Source organism: Nerophis ophidion, linkage group LG01 (assembly GCF_033978795.1).
Source record: "Nerophis ophidion isolate RoL-2023_Sa linkage group LG01, RoL_Noph_v1.0, whole genome shotgun sequence".
Lineage (NCBI taxonomy): Eukaryota > Metazoa > Chordata > Actinopteri > Syngnathiformes > Syngnathidae > Nerophis > Nerophis ophidion.
In genome coordinates, this window is record NC_084611.1 from 9,277,399 (window position 1) to 9,296,843 (window position 19,445).

Consider the following 19,445-nt stretch of genomic DNA (forward strand, 5'->3'; position numbering starts at 1 on the left):
ATCTACAAAGCGGAGACGAAGCAGGACCTGACCCCTCCTCCAGGCACCTTTTCTTTGAACTGTTTTGTAACCAAATGCAACGGGTGTTTACGACCCACCCTTCCTTTAGAAACAGCTGTTGCCATGTAATGTGGGAAAGTCCAAAAAAAAGAGGAGCTGTACAATCTTTCGTCAGAGCGTGGTGGAGGACTGAACAAGGGTACAGTGTCTACGCGTTTCTCCTCATTGAGACAAATTTTATTTGGTCTCTGTTTAATTCCTTGCTTCTTTGTCTGTTTAATACAAACCCCGTTTCCATATGAGTTGGGAATTTGTGTTAGATGTAAATATAAACGGAATACAATGATTTGCAAATCCTTTTCAACCCATATTCAGTTGAATGCACTACAAAGACAAGATATTTGATGTTCAAACTCATAAACTTTTTTTTTTTTTTTGCAAATAATAATTAGAATTTCATGGCTGCAACACGTGCCAAAGTAGTTGGGAAAGGGCATGTTCACCACTGTGTTACATCACCTTTTCTTTTAACAACACTCAATAAACGTTTGGGAACTGAAGAAACTATTTGTTGAAGCTTTGAAAGTGGAATTCTTTACCCTTCTTTCTTAATGTACAGCTTAAGTTTTCCAACAGTACGGGGTCTTATTGTCGTATTTTACGCTTCATAATAAGCCACAAATTTTCGATGAGAGACATATCTGGACTGCAGGCGGGCCAGGAAAGTACCCGCACTCTTTCACTACGAAGCCACCCTGTTATAACACGAGGATTGGCATTGTTTTGCTGAAATAAGCAGGGGCGTCCATTATAACGTTGCTTGGATGACAACATATGTTGCTCCAAAACCTGTACGGACAATTCAGAATTAATGGTGCCTTCACAGATGTGTAAGTTACCCATGCCTTGGGCACTAATGCACCCCCATACCATCACAGAGGCTGGCTTTTCAACTTTGCGCCTATAACAATACGGATGGTTATTTTTCTCTTTGTTCCGGAGGACACCACGTCCACAGTTTCCAAATATAATTTGAAATGTGGACTCATCAGACAACAGAACACTTTTCCACTTTGCATCAGTCCATCTTAGATGAACTTGGGCCCAGCGAAGCCGGCGGGGTTCCTTTGTGTTGTCGATCAATTGCCCTTCGCTTTGCCAAGTAGAGTTTTAACTTGCACTTACAGATGTAGCGACCAACTGTGGTTACTGACAGTGGTTTTATGAAGTGTTCCTGAGCCCATGTGGTGATATCCTTTACACACTGATGTCGGTTTTTGGTGCAGCACCGCCTGAGGGATCAAAGGTCCGCAATATCATCGCTTACGTGCAGTGATTTCTCCAGATTCTCTGTAACTTTTGATGATTTTACGGACTGTAGATGGTAAAATCCCTAAATTCCTTGCAGTAGCTCGTTGAGAAATGTTGTTCTAAAACTGTTCGACAATTTGCCTACAGATTGGTGACCCTCACCCCATCCTTGTTTGTGAATGACTTAGCACAGGGGTAGGGAACCTATGGCTCGGGAGCCAGATGTGGCTCTTTTGATGACTGCATCTGGCTCTCGGATAAATCTGAACTGGCATTGCTTAACACAATAAATAATGAATAATTCCACTTGTAATCACAGTGTTAAAAATAATGTTCAAAATATAAAACATTCTCATGCATTTTTAAGCCATTCGTCCGTTTCTACCGCACCTGTTCAAGAAGTTGCGTTAATGGTAAGAAGTTATTTATTTAGTATTGGTTAGTGTGGGGCTGGCCCTCCTGGGGGTTCTTCAGACCACCAAGCACCGACATGAGAGCCTGTTTCAGGGTTACAATATTGTTTTATTTTTCAATAAGTCCCTCAGTTGCTTTCCAGCAATTGTATTTTTCTCTTTCGTTTTCGCTCGCGCTCTGGCTCCAGCCCCAACCCCGTCTCTCCTCCTGGCTGCTGCTTATAACAGAGTGACAGGTGATTAGCTAATAAGGCCCAGGTGGGCCGTCTACGCACCTGTCGCGGATTTAGAGGCCGGTCCTGGCAACACCCCAGTTCACTGCAGGCCCACAGGCCACGCCCCCTCCACAGTTAGCTTCGGAATAACAATGTTATTACAAAGAATAAGAGACCTATTATACTCTAGAAATGTTGGTCTTACTTAAAAATGCACACGTTTAGTCGTGTTCAGTGTTAAAAAAAATATTATATGGCTCTTACGGAAATACATTTTAAAATATTTGGCTTTTTGGCTCTCTTAGCCAAAAAGGTTCCCGACCCCTGACTTAGCATTTCATGGAAGCTGCTTTTATACCCAATCATGGCACCCACCTGTTCCCAATTAGCCTGCACACCTGTGGAATGTTCCAAATAAGTGTTTGATGAGCATTCCTCAACTTTATCAGTATTTATTGCCACCTTTCCCAACTTCTTTGTCACGTGTTGTTGGCATCGAATTCTAAAGTTACAGATTCTTTGAAAAAAAAAATTTTTTAATCAGTTTTAACTAGGGCTGGGCAACGATTACAAATTTTAATCGAAGTTAATCGCACAATTTCTCCGATTAATCGCGATTAACTGCATTGTATACGCAAAGCCCAATAACGAATTCAAAAGTAGTGTGTAGTGCACCTTTATTGGAATATTCTCCCACATGAACAAAAGCGCCAAAACATTTGTTGTGCAAACACAATTTAAATCAGTCCTTGTTAAACAGTAGCAGTTAAATAGCGTATTTTATGAAAATCAACTCCAAAAATGTAAATACAAACATTTAAGCTTATTGCCACTGCCAGGGTATTTAAGTTATCCTGTTTGTTATGGAAAATAAATATGAGCCACAATCATAACATCTGAACAGGCAATTTCTGAGGTAACAGCAGAAACATTTTTTTTTATCAGGGTCTTATGTTTAAAAAACCTATATTATAGGTAGTGGGCTGTTTTAGGGAATTTTTGATCAAATTATCCGTGGTAGTAATATTAATAATGTTGTGTTTATTCTGCGTAGTGCACTTAAAATAATTATGACCATATCTAGGAATTGATATGATGGGAATTTTCCGATTGTTTGCTTGGTGCTTTGATAAACTGAAGGCATCATATACATGGTACTATATTGTGATGTTATGAGCCAGGGAAAAAAAGAACTACCCTACCCAGCATGCAACAGGAGTGAGGAGCATGCGCGGTAGCCCGGTATAGGTTGTGTCGCCATGACGGCATCTTGTATGTTGTGATATGCACGCTCTGAAAGCAAATGTTAAGAACTCAGCCAACACTCCTGGTCTGCATTATTCATAAATAGACAGACAACACATATACTCCGCTGCTTCACAGATGTAGCCGGCAAAGTATTCCCATGCTAGCTAGCCGGTCTAGCATGCACGCGTCATTCAGTCCAAAACGGCCCGATATATCCACATCCAGAATTGTCTGGCGGTCGTAAGTGATCCCGGAGTGACCACGCTGTAAGCCAGCCGTGAAATTTGCAGAATTGTCCGGTATTTTTGCCAAATGTTCCATCTTTACCAAGAGCCCCTCGACGCCGGGCGACGGCATCTTGTTAAGAAAAGGCGTTAAAAAAATAAAAGCATGTAAACACCTTAAAGTCACATCTTAAGTGCACAGGAAGCCAGTGCAGGTGAGCCAGTACAGGCGTAATGTGATCAAACTTTCTTGTTCTTGTCAAAAGTCTAGCAGCCGCATTTTGTACCAACTGTAATCTTTTAATGCTAGACATGGGGAGACCCGAAAATAATACGTTACAGTAGTCGAGGCGAGACGTAACAAACGCATGGATAATGATCTCAGCGTCTTTAGTGGACAGAATGGAGCGAATTTTAGCGATATTACGGAGATGAAAGAAGGCCGTTTTAGTAACGCTTTTAATGTGTGCCTCAAAGGAGAGAGTTGGGTCGAAGATAATACACAGATTCTTTACCGTGTCGCCTTGTTTAATTGTTTGGTTGTCAAATGTTAGAGTTGTATTATTAAATAGAGTTCGGTGTCTAGCAGGACCGATAATCAGCATTTCCGTTTTTTTGGCGTTGAGTTGCAAAAAGTTAGCGGACATCCATTGTTTAATTTCATTAAGACACGCCTCCAGCTGACTACAATCCGGCGTGTTGGTCAGCTTTAGGGGCATGTAGAGTTGGGTGTCATCAGCATAACAGTGAAAGCTAATACCGTATTTGCGTATGATGTCACCTAGCGGCAGCATGTAGATGCTGAAGAGTGCAGGGCCAAGGACCGAACCCTGGGGAACTCCACACGTTACCTTAACGTAGTCCGAGGTCACATTGTTATGGGAGACACACTGCATCCTATCAGTAAGATAAGGCTGGTCCGCCTACGCTTGGGATGGTTTCCTGCTGGCTCCGCTGTGAACGGGACTCTCGCTGCTGTGTCTTGGATCCTCTTTGGACTGGACTCTCGCGACTGTGTTGTATCCATTGTGGATTGAACTTTCACAGTATCATGTTAGACCCGCTCGACATCCATTGCTTTCCTCCTCTCCAAGGTTCTCATAGTCATCATTGTCACCGATGTCCCACTGGGTGTGAGTTTTCCTTGCCCTTATGTGGGCCTACCGAGGATGTCGTGGTGGTTTGTGCAGCCCTTTGAGACACTAGTGATTCAGGGCTATATAAGTAAACATTGATTGATTGATTGATAAACAACATACGCAAATGTGCGATAAAATAATTGTCGGCGTTAATAGATTTCCCACCCCTAACATATATATATATATATGAAATACTCGAGTTGGTGAATTAGCTGTAAATATACTCCTTCTCTCTTAACCACGCCTCCGCCCCCCCCAACCCCACCTCCCGAAATCGGAGGTCTCAAGGTTGGCAAGTATGTGCACAAGCCACAACGACATCCACGTTACAGAGCCCACATAAGGGCCAGGAAAAACTCATTAGGCACGGACACGTCCAAAACGGCCACTTGAGCCCACTGGCTGAACTCAAAGGAGTCGCCGCAGTTGACCCTGCAGACGTAAAAGCCGGAATCCTTCACGTCGACCGGTGCGATCACCAAGTCCGGGGCGGAGCCGTTTGGCACCTGAATAATTGTCGGCGTTAATAGATTGATGAGTTAACTCGTAATTAACGCATTAATTTGCCCACCCTTAGTTTTAACATCAAATATGTTGTCTTTGTAGCATATTCAACTGAATATGGGTTGAAATGATTTGCGAATCATTGTATTCCGTTTATATTTACATCTAACACAATTTCCCAACTCATATAGAAACGGGGTTTGTGAGGTGAAGTGAATTGAATTATATTTATATAGCGCTTTTCTCAAGTGACTCAAAGCGCTTTACATAGTGACACCCAATATCTAAGTTACATTTAAACCAGTGTGGGTGGCACTGGGAGCAGGTGGGTAAAGTGTCTTGCCCAAGGACACAAGGGCAGTAGCTAGGATGGCACAAGCGGGAATCGAACCTGCAACCCTCAAGTTGCTGGCACGGCCGCTCTACCAACCGAGCTATGCCCGCCCTTTGTAGATCAATCAATCAATCAATGTTTACTTATATAGCCCTAAATCACTAGTGTCTCAAAGGGCTGCACAAACCACCACGACATCCTCGGTAGGCCCACATAAGGGCAAGGAAAACTCACACCCAGTGGGACGTCGGTGACAATGATGACTATGAGAACCTTGGAGAGGAGGAAAGCAATGGATGTCGAGCGGGTCTAACATGATACTGTGAAAGTTCAATCCACAATGGATCCAACACAGTCGCGAGAGTCCAGTCCAAAGCGGATCCAACACAGCAGCGAGAGTCCCGTTCACAGGGGAGCCAGCAGGAAACTATCCCAAGCGGAGGCGGATCAGCATCGCAGAGATGTCCCCAGCCGATACACAGGCAAGCAGTACATAGATGTCATCAGTGTTTGAACCTGACGGACATGTCCCATCTGGCAAACTGATTCCTGTCAAAGTTACCGTGCGCTTTGGCCCACTGGAGACTGTGGACTTGGTCTGTGTCGCTGGGCTGCACCGGGTCGTTCAGGGCCCTTCGCTCGGACAGACTGCTGCGGATCTCCAGCGCCTGCTTCCCCTTGGTGGCGTCGAACTGGCCCATGTCTGCACAGCACGGGGAACAGGCTTTTAATCTTTACATCTAATTGTTCGGAGAGCGCACTGGAAGTGATGTTCGTCGTCCGACCTTCTGCGACTCTGTCCAGCACCACGGTGATCTTCTCCTCGTCCAGCAGACGCTTCTTCAGGAAGTTGACGAACACGCCGTTGGTGAGGCCGCTGGAGTTCAACTCGAAGGCCTCGGCGTCTTGACACCTTCAAACACAAGACTTCTAGACCCGGCCGGGGGAATAAACAGCGGAGCACTCACGTGGCGTATCCGAAGACGATGTTGGCCGTGACCTGCAGGACCACGTTGCGAATGCTGTCGTCGTGGATATTCCTGCTCGATGAACATTCGGAGGTGACTCCTGCGCCTGGCCAAAAGTTAGAAAAGAAGGACTCACCTCTTCCTGCACATGTCCAGGAGAAAGACGTTGAGCCCCGTCTCTTTCTCCTGCATCAGTTTGAGGATGCTCTGCACGCACAAGCAGTTGGCCGAGCGGTACGGGTCGGGTGCGTCCACCGGCACCATGAAACTGTTGCCGTAGTTTTCGTATCCGTGCCCCGCGTAGTAAAGCAGCCCTACAAAGACGGGGCCTTCCGTCACATCCTGCTAGAAAACATTCCAGCGAGGGATTCGGGGGAAAACCTACCATAGACCCCTCTGTGGAGAAGCAGCAGGAACTCGTCCACGGCGTTGCGCATCTCCGACTCGGTGAGGTCCAGCAGGGAGACCACCTTGAAGTTGAGCTGCCGCAGCACGTTGGTTAGGTCGTACACGTCCACCGTGGGAGCTTTGAGCTTAGGGTGGTTCTGGTAGGTCAGGTTTCCAATCAGCAAGGCCACTTTGTCCGTCGCTGGGAGAGGACGACTCGGGGAAATTGGCATGGAAACTTTCTTAAAAAGTAACTCTTTCATGACGCCCTGAAACTTGTTTGAGTCGTTTTTGAAACATTTCCAGGCGTCAGCCCAAGCGATCATTGGACTACACTCCTGATAGGCCCCGCCCACTGACATTGATTGGTGGGTTTGATGGATAAAAACTAATTTATTAACCTGCCACACAGGTTCATAAAATAAATAAATAAATCGTGAGATGATGAATTTAAAGGCCTACTGAAACCCACGCAGTCTGACTAGATCTACTGTAGTTTTCGTCGACTATAATCTTATGATATTTCGTCAACTAAAACTAGACTAAAACTAAAACAATTTAAATAACTAAACTAAAATACATTTTAGTCAAAAGACTATGACTAAAACTAAATCAAATTTAGCTGTCAAAATCAACACTGCATCATTGATATATAAACTATCAGACTGCGTGGTCGCTAGTAGTGGGTTTCAGTAGGCCTTTAAGATGGCGGCAAGTATTGTAATCAATGAAATACTCAATTTGAGACATGATTTTCATCAAAATATGACTTGTATCGGAGATTTTTCCGCTGTTTTGCTTTGACTTTCAGAAATTGAAGGGAAAGTTTACATATTACCCTTTAGTCGACTAAATCTACTGTAGTTTTCGTCGAATATAATCTTATGATATTTCGTCAACTAAAACTAGACTAAAACTAAAACAATTTAAATAACTAAATTATGACTAAAACTAAAATACATTTTAGTCAAAAGACTATGACTAAAACTAAATCAAATTTCGCTGTCAAAATTAACACTGCATCATTGATATACAGGTGCAGGTCATATTATTAGAATATCATGAAAAAGTTGATTTATTTCAGTAATTATATTCAGAACGTGAAACTTACATATTATGTCAATTCATTACACACATAGTGATATATTTGAAATGTTTATTTCTTTAAATGTTGATGATTAGTACTGACAATTATTGAAAATCCCGAATTCAGTATCTCAGAAAATTAGAATATTAGTTACGACTAGTACCAAAAAATATTTTTTAGAAATGTGGGCCAACTGAAAAGTATGAACATGGAAAGTTTCAGCTCCTTTTGCCTGAATTGCTGCAGCAATACGGCGTGGTATAAAGTCCACCAGTCTGTTGCACTCCTCAGGTCTTATGAGAGTCCAGCTTGCTTTAATAGTGGCCTTCAGCTCTTCAGCATTGTTGACTCTGGCATCTGGCATCTTCCGCTTCACAATACCCCATAGCTTTTCTATGGGGTTAAGGTCAGGTGAGTTTACAGGCCAATCCAGGACAGGGATACCATGGTCCTTAAACCAGGTACTGGTAGATTTGGCACTGTGTGCAGGTGCTAAGTCATGTTGGAAAATGAAATCTTCACCTCCATAAAATTGGTCCGCGGCAGGCAGCATAAAGTGTTCTAAAACTTCCTGCTAGACTGCTGCATTGACCCTAGACCTCAGGAAACACAGTGGACCAACACCAGCAGATGACATGGCACCCCAGACCATTACCCATTGTGGAAATTTGACACGGGACTTCAGGCAACGTGGATTCTGTGCCTCTCCTGTCTTCCTCCAGACTCTGGGACCTTGATTTCCAAAGGAGATACAAAATTTACTTTCATCTGAAAACATAACTTTGGACCACTCAGCAGCAGTCCAGTCCTTTTTTGTCTTGAGCCCAGGCGAGACGCTTTTGACGTTGTCTCTTATTCAAGAGTGGCTTTACACAAGGAATGCGACAGCTGAAGCCCATATCTTGCATAGGTCGGTGCGTGGTGGTTCTTGAAGCACTGAATCTATCTGCAGTCCACTCTTTGTGGATCTCCCCCACATTTTTGAATCGGTTTTGTTTGACAATCCTCTCCAGGGCGCGGTTATCCCTCTTGCTTGTACACTTTTTTTCTACCATATCTTTGTCTTCCCTTCGCCTCTCTATTAATGTGCTTGGACACAGAGCTCTGGGAACATCCAACCTCTTTGGCAATGACCTTTTGTGTCTTGCCCTCCTTCTTTAAAGTATCAATGGTCATCTTTTGGACAGTTGTCAAGTCAGCAGTCTTCCCCATGATTGTGTGTCATACAGAATCAAAACGAGAGACCATTTAAAGGCTTTTCCAGGTGTTTTGAGCTAGTTAGCTAATTAGAGTGTGGCACCAGGTGTCTTCAATATCTGACCTTTTCACCATATTCAAATTTTCTGAGATGTTGAATTTAGGGTTGTCAGCTATAATCATCTCCTTTTTGGCAAAAAAACACTTGAAATGTATCAGTCTGTTTGGAATGAATGTATACATTCTACAAGTTTGACTTTCTAAATGGGATTAATTAAATAAATCAACTTTTTCATCATATTCTAATAATATGACCAGCACCTGTATATCAATGATGCAGTGTTAATTTTGACGGCAAAATTTGATTTAGTTTTAGTCATAGTCTTTTGACTAAAATGTATTTGAGTTTAGTTATTTAAATGTTTTAGTTTTATTCTAGTTTTAGTTGACGAAATATCTTAAGATTATAGTCGACGCAAACTACAGTAGATTTAGTCGACTAAAGGGTAATATGTGAACTTTCCCTTCAATTTCTGAAAGTCAAAGCAAAACAGCGGAAAAATCTCCGATACAAGTCATATTTTGATGAAAATCATGTCTCAAATTGAGTATTTCATTGATTACAATACTTGCCGCCATCTTAAAGGCCTACTGAAACCCAATACTAGCGACCACGCAGTCTGATAGTTTATATATCAATGATGCAGTGTTAATTTTGACAGCAAAATTTGATTTAGTTTTAGTCATAGTCTTTTCACTAAAATGTAATTTAGTTTTAGTCATAATTTAGTTATTCAAATTGTTTTTGTTTTAGTCTAGTTTTAGTTGACGAAATATCATTGGATTATAGTCGACGAAAACTACAGTAGATTTAGTCGACTAAAGGTTAATATGTGAACTTTCCCTTCAATTTCTGAAAGTCAAAGCAAAACAGCGGAAAAATCACCGATACAAGTCATATTTTGATGAAAATCATGTCTCAAATTGAGTATTTCATTGATTACAATACTTGCCGCCATCTTAAAGGCCTACTGAAACCCACTACTAGCGACCACGCAGTCTGATAGTTTATATAGCAATGATGCAGTGTTAATTTTGACAGCGAAATTTGATTTAGTTTTAGTCATAGTCTTTTGACTAAAATGTATTTTAGTTTAGTTATTTAAATTGTTTTAGTTTTAGTCTAGTTTTAGTTGACGAAATATCTTAAGATTATAGTCGACGAAAACTACAGTAGATTTAGTAGACTAAAGGGTAATATGTGAACTTTCCCTTCAATTTCTGAAAGTCAACAAACGCATGGATAATGATCTCAGCGTCTTTAGTGGACAGAATGGAGCGAATTTTAGCGATATTACGGAGATGAAAGAAGGCCGTTTTAGTAACGCTTTTAATGTGTGCCTCAAAGGAGAGAGTTGGGTCGAAGATAATACCCAGATTCTTTACCGTGTCGCCTTGTTTAATTGTTTGGTTGTCAAATGTTAGAGTTGTATTATTAAATAGAGTTCGGTGTCTAGCAGGACCGATAATCAGCATTTCCGGTTTGGTGCAGTGATGCAGTGTTAATTTTGACAGCAAAATTTGATTTAGTTTTAGTCATAGTCTTTTCACTAAAATGTAATTTAGTTTTAGTCATAATTTAGTTATTCAAATTGTTTTTGTTTTAGTCTAGTTTTAGTTGACGAAATATCATAGGATTATAGTCGACGAAAACTACAGTAGATTTAGTCGACTAAAGGTTAATATGTGAACTTTCCCTTCAATTTCTGAAAGTCAAAGCAAAACAGCGGAAAAATCACCGATACAAGTCATATTTTGATGAAAATCATGTCTCAAATTGAGTATTTCATTGATTACAATACTTGCCGCCATCTTAAAGGCCTACTGAAACCCACTACTAGCGACCACGCAGTCTGATAGTTTATATAGCAATGATGCAGTGTTAATTTTGACAGCGAAATTTGATTTAGTTTTAGTCATAGTCTTTTGACTAAAATGTATTTTAGTTTAGTTATTTAAATTGTTTTAGTTTTAGTCTAGTTTTAGTTGACGAAATATCTTAAGATTATAGTCGACGAAAACTACAGTAGATTTAGTAGACTAAAGGGTAATATGTGAACTTTCCCTTCAATTTCTGAAAGTCAACAAACGCATGGATAATGATCTCAGCGTCTTTAGTGGACAGAATGGAGCGAATTTTAGCGATATTACGGAGATGAAAGAAGGCCGTTTTAGTAACGCTTTTAATGTGTGCCTCAAAGGAGAGAGTTGGGTCGAAGATAATACCCAGATTCTTTACCGTGTCGCCTTGTTTAATTGTTTGGTTGTCAAATGTTAGAGTTGTATTATTAAATAGAGTTCGGTGTCTAGCAGGACCGATAATCAGCATTTCCGGTTTGGTGCAGTGATGCAGTGTTAATTTTGACAGCAAAATTTGATTTAGTTTTAGTCATAGTCTTTTCACTAAAATGTAATTTAGTTTTAGTCATAATTTAGTTATTCAAATTGTTTTTGTTTTAGTCTAGTTTTAGTTGACGAAATATCATAGGATTATAGTCGACGAAAACTACAGTAGATTTAGTCGACTAAAGGGTAATGTGAACTTTCCCTTCAATTTCTGAAAGTCAAAGCAAAACAGCGGAAAAATCACCGATACAAGTCATATTTTGATGAAAATCATGTCTCAAATTGAGTATTTCATTGATTACAATACTTGCCGCCATCTTAAAGGCCTACTGAAACCCACTACTAGCGACCACGCAGTCTGATAGTTTATATATCAATGATGCAGTGTTCATTTTGACAGCGAAATTTGATTTAGTTTTAGTCATAGTCTTTTGACTAAAATGTATTTTAGTTTTAGTCATAATTTAGTTATTTAAATTGTTTTAGTTTTAGTCTAGTTTTAGTTGAGGAAATATCATAAGATTATAGTCGACGAAAATTACAGTAGATCTAGTCGACTAAAGGGTAATATGTAAACTTTCCCTTCAATTTCTGAAAGTCAAAGCAAAACAGCGGAAAAATTTCCGATACAAGTCATATTTTGATGAAAATCATGTCTCAAATTGAGTATTTCATTGATTACAATACTTGCCGCCATCTTAAAGGCCTACTGAAACCCACTACTACCGACCACGCAGTCTGATAGTTTATATAGCAATGATGCAGTGTTAATTTTGACAGCGAAATTTGATTTAGTTTTAGTCATAGTCTTTTGACTAAAATGTATTTTAGTTTAGTTATTTAAATTGTTTTAGTTTTAGTCTAGTTTTAGTTGACGAAATATCTTAAGATTATAGTCGACGAAAACTACAGTAGATTTAGTAGACTAAAGGGTAATATGTGAACTTTCCCTTCAATTTCTGAAAGTCAACAAACGCATGGATAATGATCTCAGCGTCTTTAGTGGACAGAATGGAGCGAATTTTAGCGATATTACGGAGATGAAAGAAGGCCGTTTTAGTAACGCTTTTAATGTGTGCCTCAAAGGAGAGAGTTGGGTCGAAGATAATACCCAGATTCTTTACCGTGTCGCCTTGTTTAATTGTTTGGTTGTCAAATGTTAGAGTTGTATTATTAAATAGAGTTCGGTGTCTAGCAGGACCGATAATCAGCATTTCCGGTTTGGTGCAGTGATGCAGTGTTAATTTTGACAGCAAAATTTGATTTAGTTTTAGTCATAGTCTTTTCACTAAAATGTAATTTAGTTTTAGTCATAATTTAGTTATTCAAATTGTTTTTGTTTTAGTCTAGTTTTAGTTGACGAAATATCATAGGATTATGGTCGATGAAAACTACAGTAGATTTAGTCGACTAAAGGGTAATATGTAAACTTTCCCTTCAATTTCTGAAAGTCAAAGCAAAACAGCGGAAAAATCACCGATACAAGTCATATTTTGATGAAAATCATGTCTCAAATTGAGTATTTCATTGATTACAATACTTGCCGCCATCTTAAAGGCCTACTGAAACCCACTACAACCGACCACACAGTCTGATAGTTTCTATATCAATGATGAAATATTAACATTGCAACACATGCCAATACGGCCTTTTTAGTTTACTAAATTGCAATTTAAAATTTCACTCAAAGTGTCGTGTTGAAAACGTCGCAGTATGATGACGCGTGCGTTTGACGTCTCAGGATGTAGCGGACATTATTTTCCGGCCCGAGCCAAGCTATAAGTAGTCTGCTTTAATCGCATAATTACACAGTATTCTGGACATCTGTGTTGCTGAATCTTTCGCAATTTGTTCAATTAATAATGGAGAAGTCAAAGTAAAAAGATGGAGGTGGGAATCTTTAAGCCTTTAGCCAAACAAACACAGCCGGTGTTTCCTTGTTTAAAATTCCCGAAGGTGAAGCTTTATTATGGAACAGAGCGGTCAAGCGAACATGTCAACCGTCAGTTTTCAGTGAGAAAATTGTGGTAATAAGTCGGCTCTTATGGGAGACATCAGTGGAGCTTCCGTACTGCTGCAACTGCGTGACTTCCCTCAGAGACATTGGCGGTCTACACACCCGAGGCCACACCCCCTCCGACTTTCAGGTACTATTTAACTCACTAAAACACTAGCAACACAATAGGCAGATAAGGGATTTTCCAGAATCATCCTAGCAAATGGGTCTAATAACAACTGAATCGTTCCCACTGCAATTGCCTTTTTTTTTTCTAGTCCTTCACTCTAAATTTCCTCATCCACGAATCTTTCATCCTCGCTCAAATTAATGGGGAAATTGTCGCTTTCTCGGTCCGAATAGCTCTAGCTGCTGGTGGCTATGATTGTAAACAATGTGAGGATGTGCTGAGCCCTACAACCCGTGACGTCACGCGCACATCGTCTGCTACTTCCTGTAAAGGCAAGGCTTTTTCATTGGCGACCAAAAGTTGTGAACTTTATCGTGGATGTTCTCTACTAAATCCTTTCAGCAAAAATATGGCAATATCGCGAAATGATCAAGTATGACACATAGAATGGACCTGCTATCCCCGTTTAAATGAGAAAATCTCATTTCAGTAGGCCTTTAAACATAATTATTCAAATGGTGGAACAAATCATAAAACTGAGAACATATTAAATAATTAAGTATTAAAATATTTATTTATATTAAAAATACTTAAATTGTGAAATACTATAATTTATCAATCAAATGTCATTTATATTAGTTATTAATTAGGAGTGTCTTTAATTGTATTTTATATTTTATTTGATCATGAAGCAGGTTTCTAAAAACTCAAACAAATTACATTAGGCAATAAAAGTAGAATTAATAGAAAAGAAAAAGCAATGCATACAAAAAACCATCATTCACTCAAAATATAAAACAATTAGGCATTAAATGCAGTCAAAACATTTAAAATTAATAGTTAATAGTTGAGCCTTGAAGGTGGACGGATTAGTGCGATTATAATTAATTAAATATATATAGTTTCACATTAAATTAATTACATTTAATAACATATTGTATTATAATTGTAATTATTTAAAAACACAAATAAATAATTATTTAAAAATCCATTTATTTATTTTGGTCCCAATTCAGTCCCATAGATACTCACCGTAAAGTTGCTCAGGAATGCTATTTAGAAGAAACTCAGCGGAACCTAAAAATAAACAAACACAAATGACACCGCTTAAGACCATAAACAAACATCCCACAAAGTATGCAAATTACATATTAGCACGTAATAAATACCTCCTCCAATAGCGTAAATGTCATCTAGAAATAAGAAACAACAAAAAGTTACTGCGTCAATTATGCAGCATGAACTCATTGTTTACACATTTTGTATACAACATACTTAATTCCAATTAAACATGCATACAATCAAATCAGCTAAAGTGGTACCTGGGTTTTTGTGTACCCCACTTTTTGTAGAATTTGGTTTTGCTCCGAATTTTTGTTTTCCGTCTCAGTTATCGTACGGCCAAAATTTCCGCGTAACAAACTACTCAGTTTCATCACGTAACGTTCTGCGAAAATCGAGTGCCCCAAAAAAATAATGCCACACTGGTGACTCAGTCATCTAGACGCCGTCTTTGCTAATAAGTCTTCAATAAAAGGTAAAAGTGATGTTTTTTTAAATCCATCCAGCCATTTTTATTTGTCATTTGAGGCGCTAAATTGATTTATAATTTCCTGACCTAAGGAATATTCCGCTCTGTTGAGAACTGTTTAAGGGATAAAGCACAGTAACAGTATGTGTGTGTGTGTGCGTGTATATATATATTTAAATACATATGTATACAGTATATATATATATATATATATATATATTTATAAAAAGACATACATACATACATACATACATACACACAAAGTATGCAGTATCCAGTGGCGTCCCACTGAATGTGAATTCTCCCTGCCCACTGGGTGTGAGTTTTCCTTGCCCTTTTGTGGGTTCTTCCGAGGATGTTGTAGTCGTAATGATTTGTGCAGTCCTTTGAGACATTTGTGATTTGGGGCTATATAAATAAACATTGATTGATTGATTGATTGATTGACATATATACACACACAATCACACGCATATTTATACATATATACACGAATATACATACAAACAAACACACATACATATATACACACACATTATATATATATATATGTACATATACATACATACATACATAAAGACACACACACACACATATATACTGTATACACACAAACACATTTTATATATATATATATAAATACACACACACACAAACACATTTTATATATATATATATATATATATATATATATATATATACACACACACATAAATATATATATATACAGTATATGCATAAACACACAGATACATACAAACAAACCCACACATATATACACACGCATATATATAAATATATATACTTATACACACATATACATACAAACAAACACACATACATATATATATATACACATGTATATACACACAAACACATTTTATATATATATATATACACACACACAAACACACACATGTATGTATATATATATATATATATATATGTATATGTATACACACACACATACATATGTATGTGTATATATATATATATATATATATGTATGTGTATAAAATGTGTATTTATATATATATATATATATATATATATATGTATGTGTGTGTATATATATATATATATATATATATATATGTATGTGTGTGTGTATATATATATATATATATATATATATATATATATGCATATATATCCGTGTATTCCATGGAGACCAGCTGCTGGGTCTCTGCTACACCAGAGTCTGTTTGGAGGGACTGGAGGAGATGCGGATGAGGGGACAGGGCTGCGGAGCTGGCACTGAGCGCTGGGACGGAGAGGCTTCACGGTGTCTTGACTGGGTGAGCAGGTGTCGGACACCTCAGTCACCTTGGACGTATCCTCGCTCATCCATGCGGACTGGACACTGGCCGAGAGTGGAGTTGGCTGTCTTGGTTGCTTTGTTGGGTCTGCTCCTGTCTCTGGCCATTCTCCCTCCACCCCAGCGGACGATGGCGTGGAACACCACAGAGGCCACCACAGTGGATGTGTTTCTTTTACTTTTTATTCATAGCTGTATGTAGAAGTGTCTGGTTGTATCTGCTGCTTTAATGTCTTTAATGTCCTCTGTGTTCTTTGATGTTTGATGTGTCCCTCTTACACACATGGAAGAGGGATGTGTACTATGGCTATGAGTTGTTGTTTTCCCTTGGCCTCAGTCTGCACCCCCTCTCCAGGGCCTAGGCTAAGACCGATTTTTTATTTTAATTTAATCTTTTATTTTTTTTCTCCCCCCCCCCTTTGTTTACCTGTATGTCATCTTTTTTGTAAGGGGCGCTGGAAGCCGGCAGACCCGTCAGCGATCCTGTTCTGTCTCCCTTTAATGTTTGTCTGATCTTGAATGGGATTGTGCTGAAAATTGTAATTTTCCTGAAGGAACTCTCCTGACGGAATACATAAAGTACTATCTAATCTATCTAATCTAATATGTATATATACATACATATATATATATATATATATATATATGTAATGTGTATATATATGTGTATATACATATGCATATATGTATGTATATACACATATATATATATATATATATATATATATATACACATACAGATGTGTGTGTATATATGCATATATATATCTGTGTATGTATATATACACTCATATACACACTTATATATATATATATATATATATATATATATATATATACGCACACGCACGCACACACACACACAAAGTTGCTTTTATACATTTAAATTTTTGTAATGGTACGTCTTCTCAATTGCTTAGTAAATTAAGTATCAAGTAGGAAGCTGGGCTTGGATCGGAGTTGCTCTATTTTCTTTTATTTGATTGAATAACATTCCTTAAATTTGGTAAATAACATCTTCATAATACGCTTTCAAAAATACGTTTTTAGGCACACACTGTGCGTACAAGTCGTACTTCAGCAGCCAAAAGCACAATTTCCCTCCGGGTACTCCGGCTTCCTCCCACTTCCAAAGACATGCACCTGGGGATAGGTTGATTGGCAACACTAAATTGGCCCTAGTGTGTGAATGTGAGTGTGAATGTTGTCTGTCTATCTGTGTTGGCCCTGTGATGAGGTGGCGACTTGTCCAGGGTGTACCCCGCCTTCCGCCCGATTGTAGCGGAGATAGGCGCCAGCGCCCCCCGCGACCCCGAAAGGGAATAAGCGGTAGAAAATGGATGGATGGATGGAAGGTTTTAGTATAATTTATACATCAGGATCGAATTGTGAGATGCCTTAGGTTTCTCACCGACTCATTTATCCATCCATCCATTTTCTACCGCTTATTCCCTTTTGGGGTCGTGGGGGGCGCTGGCGCCTATCTCAGCTACAATCGGGCGGAAGGCGGGGTACACCCTGGACAAGTCGCCACTTCATCGCAGGGCCAACACAGATAGACAGACAACATTCACACTCACATTCACACACTAGGGCCAATTTAGTGTTGCCAATCAACCTATCCCCAGGTGCATGTCTTTGGAGGTGGGAGGAAGCCGGGAGTACCCGGAGGGAACCCACGCATTCACGGGGAGAACATGCAAACTCCACACAGAAAGATCCCGAGCCTGGATTTGAACCCAGGACTGCAGGACCTTCGTATTGTGAGGCAGACGCACTAACCCCTCTGCCACCGTGAAGCCCCGACTCATTTATATTTATTTTATTCTTTTCTACATATAAAACTTTAATAATTCTCTATAAAGAGGGTCTTGTGTTCATATTTGTGGGTGTCTGGAACACAATTCAATCAATAATATTTTATATGGTATTCTGTATTCGTATGATTCGTTTATGGAGCAGATTACGAACGAAAACCGAGGTACCGCTGTAGTCAAAATATCCGTGAAAAGGAAAAGGGCTGCTGTTCACCACACAAATTATTCATGACACGGCTCTCAACAAAAGATATACCTAAAGAAGAGGCCGGAATGATTTTTCCTATACGTTATTTTGTTTACTAAGATTAAAAAAAAAGATTATTTGGATGTCGTGTTGGTGAGAGCACCCTCTTCTTTTCTTTCCCTTCATTGCGCATTGAAAGTGATCCTCATCCATCCCAGGCATGTTCGACGCTAGTGAGTGCAGGTTTCCATGACCACATGGAGGGGTTATTCATGTGCATGCAGCTAGAAAATCTACTGACTCTTCCCTCTCCCTGCATGACGCTACCTTCAGAGCACTCCACTGCTCCTGAAATCTGTACCAGCATCTTGGAGCTTTCGGCCAGAAACACAAACAACCACTCAGATGTCAAGTCGATTAAAGATGTCCTTTGATGGCTGCTGCAAATACACCTACCGATCACAACCTGGACCTCCTTGCTCCAGGTTCTCTCTGCGCCGCTGATGATCTCGCAGCGATACCCGCCCTGGTTGTCATGCGTCACGTGAGGGATCTGAAGAAGAAAAAAAAAAAAGTTATTATGGGACGATTGTAAAGAGATGTGAGTTAGCCTACAGTGAGTTTCCTCCTTTTGGCGTTGGCGACGGGGCACTCCGTTCCGGTGCCACTGATAGCGAGGTATTGGGCGTCCCACGGCGCCGCACTCCAGCTGTAAAGTTTGGCCGGCGTGAAGCCGCTGCGACTCCGGCTGGACGGCCACCTTCAGACGACCCTCGGAGGACTGGCCTGAGGAGACCAGAGAAAAAACGAAGTATTAAGATGCACTTTAATACATTTAGTGCCGCATTAAAGATGCAAAAAAATCTATCTAATGCCCAAAGTGTAGCCCGTCAAAGGCGTAGCTTCCCACAATACCGAGCGGTTTAGCTCGGTTGGTAGAGTGGCCGTGCCAGCAACTTGAGGGTTGCAGGTTCGATTCCCGCTTCCGCCATCCTAGTCACTGCCGTTGTGTCCTTGGGCAAGACACTTTACC

General features: G+C 39.8%; 1 protein-coding gene across 1 annotated transcript in view; it reads right to left on the minus strand.

The window, feature by feature from the left end:
* Positions 1-19,445, minus strand: part of malt1 (MALT paracaspase 1) — a 73,104-nt gene that overhangs the window by 28,825 nt on the left and 24,834 nt on the right. Inside the window, 10 exon segments of the mRNA XM_061895560.1 lie at positions 5,951-6,091; positions 6,174-6,301; positions 6,357-6,428; positions 6,493-6,670; positions 6,742-6,945; positions 14,592-14,636; positions 14,729-14,752; positions 18,869-18,965; positions 19,028-19,060; positions 19,062-19,198. Of these exon segments, the coding sequence (XP_061751544.1) occupies positions 5,951-6,091; positions 6,174-6,301; positions 6,357-6,428; positions 6,493-6,670; positions 6,742-6,945; positions 14,592-14,636; positions 14,729-14,752; positions 18,869-18,965; positions 19,028-19,060; positions 19,062-19,198 (1,059 nt within the window).